The sequence below is a fragment of the Sinocyclocheilus grahami genome, unplaced genomic scaffold (assembly GCF_001515645.1).
Source record: "Sinocyclocheilus grahami isolate Dianchi unplaced genomic scaffold, SAMN03320097.WGS_v1.1 scaffold537.1, whole genome shotgun sequence".
NCBI classification, from domain to species: Eukaryota; Metazoa; Chordata; class Actinopteri; order Cypriniformes; family Cyprinidae; genus Sinocyclocheilus; species Sinocyclocheilus grahami.
In genome coordinates this window covers 405,925-421,069 of record NW_015505716.1, presented here as the reverse complement: position 1 = coordinate 421,069, position 15,145 = coordinate 405,925, and the positions used below count along the sequence as shown (strand labels likewise).

Sequence of the window (15,145 nt, the reverse complement as noted above, 5' to 3'; positions counted from 1 at the left end):
GTGTGTGTGTGTGTGTGTGTGTGTGTGTGTTTAGGGTTGTACATTAGAAACACATCTATCTGTATTGCTTTTCCCAAATGGATATTCCAACATTATTCACCCTCTAAAGGGAAAACAGGTGATAAGATCCTATCTGGAATTGGGTTGGGTAATAAGAATGAAGTATGTTTTGTCTGAGCCTTTTGATTTCCTGAAAGTTGAAACTGCCCTAGAGATGGAGGTCCAAATCTGCATAAACGATGGAATTAACATGTGTTTGATATGATAATCTTTTGCTTGAAGTTGCAAATAGTTGTCTCTTCAACGTCTTCATTCTCTTAGTAGCTGAAAGCTTTTTGATGTGCATGCGGGTTTGGCTTCTGGAAAATCAGTCTGGTATAATTGCTTTCCAATGCATGTTTAGGCCTATTTGATTAATAATATACCCATTTAATTTATTTTTTATTTACTTTTCTTTAGTCATATTGTATTTGACTCTTTTAATCATTTTTTTCCCCTTATGTTGCGCATAATAAGAGGGCAATGCTATTTACTTTTGCCATGATTTTATTTTAAGCATTGAGCATTGGTGAAATCTATATATAAACGTTTCTCTCCAAAATGTTGGTTTTAGTGGTGTAGAAACTAATTTGATGTCAACATGGAATGGCATGGAATGAATTGTAGTGGTTGTGATGTTCATAACCATTAGTAGGCCAGACAGAACTTGGAGCACCTAGAAACAAAGCAATATGGTGACAAAGTGGTAGGTTAGGGTTGGAATGACATTTATCAACCAATGGGCTAGAGATATAGTTTAAGGTTAAGAATTTGAACCAGTAAGGATTTCGGGTTGAGGGATGAGGTTTGATGTCAAGGTTAAGTGAGGATTAAGATGTTAAGAGGTTAGGTGTTGAAAAATAGAGGTTAGGATTTAGGGTAAACATTTAGGAGGGGTTTGAACTGGATTGGGAATGGTTGAGATGGGTTTTAAGGTTGAAAATTGGGGGTCAGGGTTAGGAATATAGGATGAGACAATGGATGCGGTTGGCTACGATTGGTTAATAGGAGTGTTGTTCTTGGAACAGCAAAGGTTTTCGATCAGAGGATGTTTAAAGTATGGCATACACTGCAGCTAAATTCGGATATCAATTCACCTTTTAGTCCTGTTCTGTTCACAGACAGTTCAGTAATTTACAGAAGTGACAACTGCATTTTACAACCAAATTAGCTCTCGAAAAATTCAGGTAGTGACATTTACTGTACAGGAATTCTGTTAATGATGTATTTAAATATGTATAAGAGATTTGATGCAAGAAATCACAGGAAACAACTCTTTAATGTTGCCAGATCTTACTATGATGGCAAATAAGTACACGTCTATAATAAACTTAAATCCAATTGCATTATCCTAAAAATAAGCCATATGCCAAAATTTCACAACCTGCACCTGCCTGCTTTATTAATTGCATAAAATTTATTTGCTTTACTTTATGAGCCTACACAACAAGCCAAAAAGTTAATAAGCAGACATGGCAACATTTCAAGAGTGTGCTCTACAAAGTATTCTTCCTAACATAAACAAAACATGAAGGCTCTGTCAACGGTGTTTAGTTAATATAGCCAAACATAACTTGAAACATAGAACATAGAAAAAGTATTTGGTCGCTGTAATATTGCTTTGGTCAAAAATAGTGGATACCAAACATGCAAGATGCTGTTTCGTGCATACATAAAATGATAATTTAGGGGATTAATTCACTCTTTAAATGTTTGTCACTCCTGAAACTTTATAGTGTGTACATGGCCCATGTTTATATGTACATGTTCACACACAAAATAATGCATTTAATGCTGTTCACACGCACACACACACACAACTTCTGTTCCTCACAGACTTATGCACACACACATTCTGTCAAGCTACGCAGCCATGGATGCTGGATGAATTACAGATAAATGCTTGAGTGGAAGAGTGTGATGTTTTCTCCAGCCACCTGTCAGTGCTGACCTTTGCCTCATTCCTGTGATGCTGTGTTTAAGCATGCATTCTGTGTGTTTGTCTTGTGTCCCCAGGGGGTTGCCATACTCTGTCACACCGAAGCAGTTTCACAGTGTTGACCTCTCCCTATGTTCTGCTATCTTCTGTTTTCTGAATGGGTTAAGATGTCCCTGCTCACCCAGTTTAGTCGCCCATTAACGTGTTCTGTTTGGGTCAAAGGGCACTTGTTGGAATTAGTGTCCCAATGCGCTACACCACAGTTTAATGTGATTATCAGTATGCTTTTAATTAATAGTTAAACCAAGTATGGACTAAGGCCCGAAACATTTTCTACACAAGTATGTGAATGCAAACGCTTTGTTTCATGCATCATTGTTGGAATGCATTATAATATGCATAAGGCCTATATATCAGCATTGCTGTTACTGTTATGGGATGCTATAGTGGGCATTAGTATAAAACAGTTTTTTACTAAACAGTCAGATACTAAAATCCAGGAGCATTTTATGTAAATAAAAATAAGTAAATAAATAAAATGCTAAATTCTAAAATATTTATAATTAGAATTATTATTTTATTATAAAATGTATATATATATATATTATTAAAATGTATCACTTTATTACAATCTTAGAAATTTATGAAGAAATTTATATTTTTCTAAAATGTATTTTGTGTAAATAAAAACAAATAAATACTCAAATGTGTTGTAAATACTAGAATTTATCCATACTACAATTTAGTACTACAATTTAATTTATTTATAATAAACTATAATTATTTTCCAGTCGTCTTCTCCTTCTCCTTCTTCTCCTCCTCCTCCTCCTCCTGCTCCTTCTCCTCCTCCTCCTGGATGAGCATACACAATTTAATATCTGATATCAAATTAAAAAAATTCTTAATATCAACTGATCACCGATACAGTACCGATATATTGTGCATCCCTAGCACCTGCATTTGCATACATTCATAGAGATTATTTCTGACCTTGTATGAGATTGTGTTGGCATTCGCTCGCGTCTCCTTGGAAAAACCCCATCATACACAGCGAAAAACCCCATCATCTCAGACTGTAATAGGCTGCTCTTTAGAAGAAATAACTCCTCTTAAAAGGCCATGAAGTTTGACTGCCTATTGAAGCACAGCTTGACCTGTCTCAGAGAACACAATTATAGCTATTACAACGAAATATAAGTGAACGGCAGTACACCAGCCACAATATTTAAGCTAAGTGTTCTGTTTTAAAAGAGGTAATTCTAAGGCTTAACGCCAAAGAATATCAACATAGAGTAAATGGCCTTCTCACTCCACACACACACACAATTATGTCTGGTGCTGCCACAGGTTATCAAACCCTCATCATCTTCAAAAGTGTCTCTCCAGACTCCAGGCAGGCCACTTTTAGCTCTGTTACATCTTTACCGTGTCTGGGATTACCTATATATCATTCTCTTATCTTCTCTCTCTCACCCCTTCATCTTTTTGTTTTGCCTTTCTCACCCTGGAATCAGACCTCTGCTCATCTTCTCCATCCAAAAGCCTCTCTTTTTTCCCAATTCTACCTTTTCCTTCCATCCTCACAGGTAATGGGATGATGCGAGTTGGTTTCAGAGCCCCTGGCCTCTCGTCTTCGCTGATGGATCACGTTTTAAAAACGCCGAAAATGAGCGCTTCTCATTTTTCTTCGTAACTGCTTCATTTGTTTTGATTTCTGTCTGCCTGTCACATACGCCGTCAGTTCCTAAATGAACATACATGTGGTTTTTTTCAGAAGTGGATGCTTAACCTCTTCACCCCGCTAGACTGCGAGTGCTCATAATGATGACGGATAGTCACATGTCTGTTAAGAGAGAGATCCCAGTTCATCCGGACCGACTGTAAAACACTGGACTGATATTTCATTAGTCTTGATTTGCAAGAATTAAAACTGTTTGAGAAATGTGTGCTGGTATTTTAATAAGCTGAATGCTGCAGGAAGAGCGTCTTTGTGCCTTTTGTCTGCCCTTTTTCCCCACGCTACTGCGGCCGAATGGTTTTTGCCTAGTAAATCCCCCACAGACCTGCACACCTATAGGAAGTCCTTCATGTGTTAGTGTAGGTTACAAGGAAGGTTGCAGAAGCATGGGATAATTTAGAGCGGAGTCTCTTTCCATCCTTTTCCTGCCTTTCTTTCAGAAGCTCTCTTTTTCTCGCTCCTCCTGTGATAAAGCATCTAATATCTGTGTGTCTCTCTCAGCCCTCGGTGTCACAGTCGTCCAAGCGCCTGCTCGCTGTGATTTATGAGCCGCATCTACTTCTTTTCTTCCAAAAACCATTTCAGCTGGACGGAGGGATTTACGCGGGGACATAAATAAATATGTACACGCCTATGATATTATAGAGCTGTCCTGCTTTTTGACGCCTGATCTGTGGATAGTGAGGGAGAAAACGGGAGAAAAGGTTGCGAAGGTGCCATTCAGATCTGTTGATGTGTGGGTATATTACTCATAATGCTATTAAGTATTAAAAACTCGCATCATATGTTTGAATAGCAAAGTTGTTGTTGTTTTTTTCCACAGTTTTTTTTAAATCCTAAATTGCACACTATTCATGTTATATAGAATAATATGCAAGATTAGAGTAAAGATTAGTAGTGTGTACCAGATCATGTTTAAAGTAGTATGCCAATGATGATAAGCTATGTCAGAAGTATACATAAACAGGTGCATCACAATAAATTAGAATGTCGTGGAAAAGTTCATTTATTTCAGTAATTCAACTCAAATTGTGAAACTCGTGGATTAAATAAATTCAATGCACACAGACTGAAGTAGTTTAAGTCTTTGGTTCTTTTAATTGTGATGATTTTGGCTCACATTTAACAAAAACCCACCAATTCACTATCTCAACAAATTAGAATACTTCATAAGTGTAAAAAAAAAAAAAAAAACATTTTTAGTCAATTGTTGGCCTTCTGGAAAGTATGTTCTTTCAGCTAATATTATCCATAAATCATTGTGCTACAGAGGATGAGTTTGCCAGTTTTATTTGATCTTTTGATGATACCACTGCATTTTTTAAATTGATATGTGGATCTGAAATTAATATTAAAAATTCATATTCATCATGGTCAAAGGAAAGATTTGTTAATGTTTTTGAAAGAAGTCTCTTATGCTCATAAAGGCTACATTTATTTGGTCAAAAATGCAGTAAAAACAGTAATATTGTGAAATATTATTACAGTTCCAAGTAACTGTTTTCTATTTGAATATATTTAATTTATTCCTGTGATGCAAAGCTGAATTTTCAGCAGCCATTACTCTAGTCTTCAGTGTCTCATGATCTTTCAGAAATCTTTTTAATATTCTGATTTGGTGCTCAAGAAAAAAATTGTATTATCAGTGATGAAAACAGTAGCGCTGCTTAATATTTTTGTGGAAAAAGTAATTTTTTTGAATTTTGAAAAAAAAAAAAATCCCAGAATATTTAATGAATTGAAAGTTAAGAAAAACGGCATTTGTAATTTTGGGTAACAAAATATCTCAATTGTCACAGTATGTCTGTGCTGACTAAAATTATTCATTTCTTAATTGCAAAAAAAGAGAGAAAAAAATACTGAGCCCAAAGTTTTGAACAGCACTGTACCTTTATATTTCATTTAAATGTATATAATTTAACAATTATGTAATTCTGCAATTTTTAAGGTTTTTAAAACACAGTATAGTGCGTATACATAATATGCTTTTTTGACTAATATTGTCCACAACCCTTAAACTTTGAAAAAGGAGTTTGTGACTCTTCCCAATTTCTCAAGTATAAATGGACCAAAGGGGACTACCATACTAGTTTTTATAATGTGGTGGTCCCAGTATTGCCGTACTGTTTTATTACATACCTAAAATTATGTACTGTTCCATCACCGGTAAAGTACCTTTAGCGTATAGAAGTACAATTTTCTGTCTTGTTTTATCCATTTCTCAACTCTAATGTGTTTCTTTTTGCCTTTTTCTGATGTTTTTTTTTTCCTGTGACAGTCTACAAGAGGGATGATGTGTGATAGAGAGCAGCTGTGTGTATTTAAGTGGACGGATTGAGGAAAGGACAGAGAGATATAGAAAGAGAAGGATAAGAAAAGAGAGAGGCTGAATCCCCAAGTCCTTCCGGGACCCAAAGAGTTGAGATGGTGACTGACAGCGGGCGTCCATTCACTCCTTCATTCATCCGCCCTTCAGAGCAGCTAATATGAATGACGGCATGGATTAAACCACGTCTGATCTAGAAAGAGTGCCTCTCTGAATAGAGCAGGATAACATCTCCCTCCCGCCCCAATCCTTTCTTTGCCTTTTGCTGTCCCAAAGGTCAACCCTGTCAAATGAAGAGTTTTGTGTGTGTGTTCTAATCCTCCGGGGACAGAGGTGATGTTTCGTTTTAGGCCACATTGGTCCTCGGATTTCATGGGAACCGGGTGGTCTTCGTTTGTATGCCCAGTGTGACCCGCTGTATCCTCTGTATCTCATTCAGAGAATGATATTTGGTTGAACATTTGCTCTTTTTGTGACCTCGAAGGATGGACGAGTTGTTAGATAGCGATCTGCAAGGTCTTGCAAAATCCAGCAGGAAACTCAATGCTGTCTGGGTCAAAGTTGGATATTCTGGGGTGTTGGCAAATACATTTTGGAAAAAGCGCTCGAGTTCACATGTTGCTTGCTAAGTATCACAGTGGTAGTTTCTTCCAAAATGCCATTAGAGTTGCATACAGATATTATTGCTACATTAAAGGGTTAGTTCACCCAAAAATGAAAATTAGCCCATAAATTATTCACCCTCAAGTCATCCTAGGTGTATATGACTTCTTTCAGATGAATCCAGTCAGAGTTATATTAAAAATTGTCTTTGATCTTTCAAGCTGTTTTCATGGCACTCAGCGGGGTGTTGCATGCATCCGTCCAAAAGCAGTTAAATAAAAAGCGCCCATCCATAAAAAAAAAGTGTCTCACACGGCTCCGGGGGTTGAACAAAGGCCTTCTGTAGCGATCCATATTCAAAACGTAATAATCACTTTAATCTAGCTTGAGCCAACAGTTGTACACTGAAGCAGTTCCGGGGGAATGACGTATGAGGTCAGCGCTGCGCATGCGCCAGTGAGTCTCGTGAAAACCAACGTTTGTTAACAGGATCAAAGGAAGCAAAGTTTCCTTACTTTAGCAAAAGAAAACCAGTCTCCTCTTGGCTTATATCGAAATCCTCTGACATTCTTCTTTACAAATCCTCGTTTTGTACTTCTAATTAGTGACCGTTGTTTTGTTTTGATCTCTCCCCTGCGCTTCCGCATAACAGTAAGCATATAAACTGTTTTTGGCACCCATTTCTTTACTTTTAGTTACGATTGTGAAAGGTACTTACTGGTTAAATGATTGGAATAATAACAAATTTTTATCTATTTAACAAAAATTTAGCATTGATAATAATAAACATTTCTTGAGCACCAAATCAGCATATTGCAATGATTTCTAAAGGATCATGTGACACTAAAGACTGGAGTAATGATGCTGAAAATACAGCTTATACATATACATTTTTAAAATATATTAAAATATAAGAATTATTTTAAATTGTAATATTGTAAAACTGAATAATATTTGACAATATTACTGTATTTCTGATTCAATGAATGCAGCCTTGGTGAGCATAAGAGATTTCTGTCAAAAACAATTTTAAAATCATAGTTATTACAAACTTTTAGCCTCTAGTATATATTTTCATTGTCATTGGTCATAGGCATGTTTGACCAATGACATGCCTTGGTCAGACCCCCCCCCCCGATAATCCATAGCAATCCTTCCATTGTGAAATGAGACATAAGAAAAATAAAGAAAGGATAGATAGATAGATAGATAGATACAGTGGGGCAAATACATATTTGATACACTGCCGATTTTTCAAGTTTTCCCACTTACAAAGAATGGAGAGATCTGTAATTTCCATCGTAGGTACACCTCAACTGTGAGAGACAGAATTTAAAAAAAATCCAGAAAATCACATTGTATGATTTTTAAATAATTAATTTCCATTTTATTGCATGAAATAAGTATTTGATCACCTACCAACCAGCAAGAATTCTGGCTCTCACAGACCTGTTAGTTTGTCTTTAAGAAGCCCTCCTATCCTCAACTCATTACCTGTATTAATTGCACCTGTTTGAACTCGTTACCTGTATAAAAGACACCGGTCCACACACTCAATCAATCAGACTCCAACCTCTCCACTATGGGCAAGACCAAAGAGCTGTCTAAGGACACCAGGGACAAAATTGTAGACCTGCACAAGGCTGGGATGGGCTACAGGACAATAGGCAAACAGCTTGGTGAGAAGGCAACAACTGTTGGCGCAATTATTAGAAAATGGAAGAAAATCAGAAGAAAATGGACAGTCAATCTCCCTCGAACTGGGGCTCCATGCAAGATCTCACCTCGTGGAGTATCAATGAATTCAAACATTTAAGGAGAACATTTTTTTGTCAAAAAAATTAATTGATATTGCTGTCTAACATCAGACAATATATTTATCAGATTTATCGGTGCAGACTGTTGGGCTCAGACACATGGTACAGCTGGTGGGTTTAGACGCAGGTGTGTGTGTGTGTGTGTGTCAGTAAGGGAGCATTTTGCCACTGGAGAATCTACACATCAGAGACACAAGCTGCACTGATTAATACTGCTTTCAATTGTCTGGGTGGGTGGGAGTGTGGGTGGCTTTACTTAGCTGTACTTAGGGGACAAAACTGTCAGCAGAAGTTAACTAAATCTGACAAATTCCCTGTGGAGACATATGTGAAGGTCATCAAAAGTAAAAAATGATTAATACATTAGGTAAATAGTGTTTTTATTTAGGCCTATTGTAAAAATGCCAAAACGTTCATTTAGGTTTGAGTTTAGGTTAGTAACTGTAACCAGCTTTATAAAAACCTATGGCATATGTTGATTTAGGTTGAATATGTGTGATTCAGGATGTCTGCGGCCTCTATGGCTGATGTATGTCTTGAAGCGGCACCTCGTTAGACCTCCAGCACTGTGATTCAACGTGCAATTATGCTGCAAACTAATTCTGCACCAATCCATTCTGCTATTGATTAGTGATTGATCTGATGTTTACTTGTGAAAACAAAGCAAGAATATAATTTAACAGCTCTTTGTCACTGCCACAGGATCAGTTTATTAAAAATGGAAAATGTAATTATGATGGATGACCACATTCATTTGTGAAATATATCTGCCCTCTGACTGTTTTTACTCTCTCCTTCTTCCCCTCTTTTACTTTTTTGTTCTCTCTTTCTCTCTCTCAGGCGATATGAAATTAGTCCAGTGTGCACCGACCTTCAGGGGCAGATTCTGAATTGCTACAGAGAAAATGCTGGAAAAACTCTGCTGTGCTCCAACATCGCCTCTCGATACATGCAGTGTGTCAACAGTGCAAAACAGGTAAATACTTGAGTGTGTGTCTGTGTTTATGCCTGATATTTTCACCATTAGATAGTTGTAGTTTAGTTGAATCAGATCAAAAATATCTGTGTAACAAGGTTTTTTTGTGTGTTTTGATTTTACACAAGTTTAAGAAGAGATTAAATGTAATATTTTCCAGAAATTTGCTATTTTTAATAAATTAGAATATATATTATAATTATTATATATTAAAATGTATTTATAATAATAAAAAATTTAACCTTTAAAAATATATTTTGAGACCGTATTCTGGAACACATGATAAATGTTTCAATATAATATGAAATGTTAATGTTTTAATATAAATGTAAAATAGGTTGTAGAAGAATTGAATTAAATCTTCACTCATGTAAGTCAAAAACTTTTGCCGCGTTTGCACATAGTGCTAGTAGTATGTATTAAGACACATTCTAGTGTGTGCGTCTTCTGTTTTGTATGTTCTACCAGTTCCCAGCAACCCCAGCGTACAAATTAGCATCTACAGCTGCTCTTTAGCCCACAGCATTAAGATCCAGTGAAACAGCCTTGCTGTTCTCTCCAAGCCCTGTAATAACACACACTCTCTGCCTGACCCGCACCTCCATTTGCAAATCCAAACTTCTGCCCAGTGTGCTCTCACTTTCCGCTTGGCTACAGGCGCCACTAAGTTCGCTCTAAATTGTAGGCTCAGACGAAAGACTCATTTCCATAATACCAGCTGACAGCTGCTGTTCTTGGTGCAGGCCTAAGTGTGTGTTAAATGAAGTAAGTGGGAACAGGGACGTGTCATTTAAATAGCGTCGTCCCACAATCCCCCGTTGCAGCATCCCTGGTCCGCATTCCGTAATGCAAGGATGGAAATGGGCAGCATTGGACCGACCCTCTCCGAAAATCTCCTCCGCACACTCCAGCAATTCCATGCAAACACAATTTATATTCAGATGGGTCTTTCCATTAGATTTTTACAACAGCACAGTTTGGGGAGCGAGAGCGAAAGAGTGTTGCCCTCTGGGGTATTAGTTTAAAGCAGCGCTGTGAATTCTGCCGCACTTAAGCAATACATCATGTAAATAAAAAGATGTTTTATTCATTGTTGTGTATGCGCCAAATTTACCTGAAACTTCTTTAGCATCTCTAATGTTTTCGTGTTTTTGTGTTTGCGTATATGCATGTTCTTGTGCGTAGGCCTGTTCTTAGTATTGCTGTTTGGTAAACTTAATATGGATTCCAATAATGGCATGAGGTATTTTATGATTTTATTGACTCGGCTGTGAGGAACAGAGGTTACCTGCGTAATAAACTTTTATTAGTCACACAGGAACAAAAAACAACAGCCAGATAACAAAATAGCTAAACTGCTTATGCGATTTGTGTATATGTGAGAGAAAGGGATGGAGGGCTGTGCAGCCAAGCAAAATATGTGTATTTTGAATATATGAAGAGCTATGGTTTGCTGTACAGCTACCATTTACTTCAGCAAAACACTTTTTTGAATGTATTATTCAGTTACTTTTGGAAGCCCATTTCCGCCACTGAATAAAAAATACAAATTATTATTATTAAATAATTGTGACTTTTTTAATCTCACCATTCTGACTTTTTGCTTGCTAATGCGAGTTTACATCTCACAATTCTGACTTTTTTTCTCTTGCGTATTCATTAAAATAATCATCATAAGAGTATTTTTTGTGCATCTTTACACATTTTTTCCTTTGTTTTGTTTTGTTGTTCTGTGTTTTGTTTTGTTGTTGTTGTTCTGTGTTTTGTTTTGTTGTTCTGTGTTTTGGTTGTTTATTTATTTTTTGTTCTTTCTTACTTCGTTTTTTTTCTTGTAGGCTTTGTTTTGTTTTTTTATTTTGTTTGCATGATCATCACTATGCATTAGAGATGTGTTGTGTATTTATTGTCTTAACATCAGAACCCAAACTTTTATTTGCAAACTAAATAAGCTATGGTGAAATATAATCATAGTAAATTAGATCAAATAGTGTTTATCATAGGAAATTAGATTAAAAAATGCTTTGTCTGGTCTGTAATATTTTGACTTGCATTGTTTTGATTTTAAAGGATGTGGGCATGTCAAGCAACCTTTCCATGCTGGCATCAGTCTAATTTAGCTAAATTTTCTACCAAGTAACAATTAATTTTCCACCAAAATGTTTGATTGGACACCCTGTGACCTTGGCTTTGACTTGCCATGTTTGGTAGGTTCTCCTTCAATCCCTGGCATTTTTGACTTCCATCTATCGCCACTGTAGATCACAATGTCTGATATGCTGTCCAGTCCTTGCTTGGCTGTCTGGATCTGGAAGTCCCTCAGGATCTTATCTTTGTCGATTTCAGAGAACAAGGACCGGATAGCTCTGTATATTTGTATAAACAAGTCTTATTGAAAGACTAGATAGAGTGGCTCTAATCAGTGGTCACCATTGCTAAAGAGCCAAAGAGGAATGAATTCCCCTGATACGGCCTGAGTAGTAGAGAGGGTAACAACTGTGATCGGTCACGGCTGTGGCTTTGTGGATGTAATTACTCCATGGTTTATCTTTGCTGGACTGATAATATTTTGGCTGTGACCTTCTTCTCCTTCTTCCATCACTTTGTGAAGCAGTGACTGCGGTACAACCCCGAGCCGATAGTGCCCTGAGCCCAGAGATAAAGTATACGCCCTCTTCCTCTCAAAGCACCATGAATACTACTTTATCACCAGCGATCTCTCATTCGCTCTTTCTTATTCCTAACGCGTGGTCAAACACTCCTCACCCTCCCTCCCTCTCACTCTTCTCTTCTCTCAACTGCCGTCCACTCTATCGGAAAGAGTGGAAGTGTTTGTGACTACAGCATCTGTTTGTGCCAAGGCTTATTTTTCACTGGCTCAAACTTGTGTCCTTCAGAGGTTTGGGACAAATGCCACCACCTGTTCGAGTGGTTTTCTCTAGTCTAGAACTTTTTGCATATTTTTAGCATTATGAAATCATGCTAAAAATAAACAGTGAGTGCGTGAGAGAGATACAGAAATGCATTGCCTTATTGCAGTGCCTTAAAGATTTATTTACGCCTATATTGTATATCTTCTGATCACAAAAAGAGATGATTTACGCTGCTGTTTTTAATACAATAAAAGTAAGTGGTGACCAAGGTTTTTTATTATTATTATTATTATTTTGTACTATTAGAGTATTTATTTTTATTTTATTAGGGTTTTTTGTTTGTTTGTTTTTTTGCCTTTTCAATTTTTTTTTCATTTTACTTTTAGTGTTTCTTATTGTGTTTTTATTTAGTTTATTATTTTTTTTGGTCACACTTTATTTTAAGCTCCAATTCTCGCCATTAACAAACCACTAACTACGACTTTTGCCTCAATAAACTCCTAATTTGCTGCTTATTGATAGTTAGTAAGGTATTAAGTTTAGGTATTGGGTAAGATTAGGGATGTAGAATATGGTCATGCAGAATATGTGCTTTATAATTACTACTAATAATATTTTAATAATAGGCATGCTAATAAGCAGTTGGTCCCTATACTAAAGCGTTACCATTTTTTATATTTCTATTTAGCTTTAAAAGCTTTCTGTCTTTATTTTTTAGTAATTTTAATACTTCAAGTTTAATAATAATTTATATCATTTATTTGGCAAGGCAACATTTTTAAATTAAGTTTTAATTTAATTTAAGTTTTCATCTAATATATGTAATTAATTTTATTTCAACTTTATTTCATTTATTGAAATAGATTTTTAATAGTTTTAGTTTTGTTAATAATAACAAAAAATTATTTATATATGCATATCTTCAAATTTGGTGTTTTGCATGTCTATATGTGCCATAAATAAGATTAAAGAGATTTTTGCATTTGCATGTGTTTCTCACATAAATTACTCATATGACTTCAGAAGATTTGGCATATAACACACTATTCATATGGACTGTTTTTATAGTATGTCATGGACTTTTATGATGTATTTTTCAGCTTGAAAGTTGGTCACCATCTACTTTTATTGTATGGAAAAGAACAGCGTGAACAAAAATTTACTTTCTTAATTAATGCCAAATATCCAATTTTTCTGGAAAAATTTATGATTATATAAAATGGTTGCAGCTGCAATTAATGAGAGTTCAAATAAGGACAGATCTGTTGTTTTCTCTCAAAACGTCTCTATAGCTTCTTCCTTTTTTATAGTCTTGACGACAGACCGTGACGCCCGTCTATCTTCTCCTCTCCTTCTCTTCTGTGCTCTCTCTCCTTCTCTCAATCTAGGGATTCATATTTCCTGTTATCGGGTGCAGTAGGCTGTGAGAGATGCGTATTGACGGGAAGAAAGAGCCACATGTTTGCGTTTGGTTGTGTTGGGGCTTTTTGCTTCCACCGTGGTTTGCCGTGTGGTTCATCTCTCAAGAATATGCACACATGCACTCACATTCACTCCTTTTTCTTTGAACTCTCTCTTTCTCCTTGTGAATTTGCATGCAAATGCCGTGGAAACGTGCCACTGCATCTCTTGCTTTTTTCCTAACACACACTCTTGTCTTTTTGTCTTTGTCTAGGACAAGTTGAGGACTGGAGGTTAAGTCTCTGAGCAGGAAGAGTGGAAGTTTGTATCTGTGATCTCACCGTTTATCGACTGTTGCCAAGGAAAGACGCCACCCAGAGACACACCTGAGCAGACCTGAAGCAGAATCTGCAGTGAATTGAGAGCTAGATACCCCTGAACCTTCCTTTTTTCCTATTCCCTTTTCCCATCACTTTTACCTTTCTACCTCCTTCCTGTTATTTCACCTTTATCCAGTAAAGGGGAAACTGGTATCCATTTCTGAAATGGACAGAATCAGTAAGCAGCGTCGATCATACAGTAGGTGGAACTCTAAGGTTCTGAGCACCTGAACCAGAATAGCACACAGTGAAGAGAACCGAACTAGACACCAAATATTGTCCACACTAGGCCAATCTAGACCCAACCACAACAGAATCCCAGAACTCTGAGTTGGTTCTAGATTTGGTCGGTCTGGTTTCGTAGCGTCATTTATCCTGTGATCCACCCTGCTAACCCACCACAATCCTCCATCACACTTCCCATTGCACTAGTCACATCCTCCAGCTGTTCGTTGTGTTTTTGCGTGTGATGTTCATTACCGTTTTTTTGTCTCGTAGTTCACACAAAAAGGTCAGGCCTGATCCCCTGATCTGCTTTAAAGAATAAACAATTCAAACCCTAAGCCACTTCTGACTGTGTCCTATCATTGTCTTAATACTAGGGCATGATTAAATGCATGTAATGAATTAACTACATGGCAATTCATTAATCAGAAATAATCACATGATATTTTATATAAAAGCCTACAAATCCGGTCTATTTTGCAATTGAATGAGATTTTGCCTTGTTCAGTCAAACCGCATACATTTTGTCTGCGCTATTTCTTTTAACTGGTTTTCTACGTTACATTGTGTCTCGCTATTTTTCAGTTTTGTGCCGTAAATGCGTGTTTTTAAATGCTTTTTCCATTTAGAATTTATTTTACTACAGTTATTTAAATTGCTCCACATATAATCAAATCAGATCCCATCTAGCTATATTTCAGTTCTTATGCCAAATTTTTTAAGTGCCGCATTTTTATAAAATGTTTAGAGGTTGTTGTGTTTTTTTTTTACTTTTTAAAATTATTTTTATTATTTAGAATTAATTTTACTACATTTACGAGTTAAATTGAA

The 15,145-nt window shown here is 36.4% G+C and overlaps 1 protein-coding gene across 7 annotated transcripts in view; it reads left to right on the top strand.

The window, feature by feature from the left end:
• LOC107555550 (MICOS complex subunit MIC19-like) overlaps positions 1-14,652 on the top strand; it is a 77,113-nt gene extending 62,461 nt beyond the window's left edge. For 6 of the 7 annotated variants that reach the window (XM_016238380.1, XM_016238379.1, XM_016238377.1 and 3 more), the window contains 2 exons: positions 9,303-9,438; positions 13,984-14,652. In XM_016238380.1, coding sequence (XP_016093866.1) covers positions 9,303-9,438; positions 13,984-14,007 — 160 coding nt within the window. In that variant the 3' untranslated portion in view covers positions 14,008-14,652. The remainder of the gene's footprint in view (positions 1-9,302; positions 9,439-13,983) is intronic. The other variant, XM_016238375.1, reaches the window with a different exon arrangement.
• Positions 14,653-15,145: the final 493 nt, after the last annotated feature.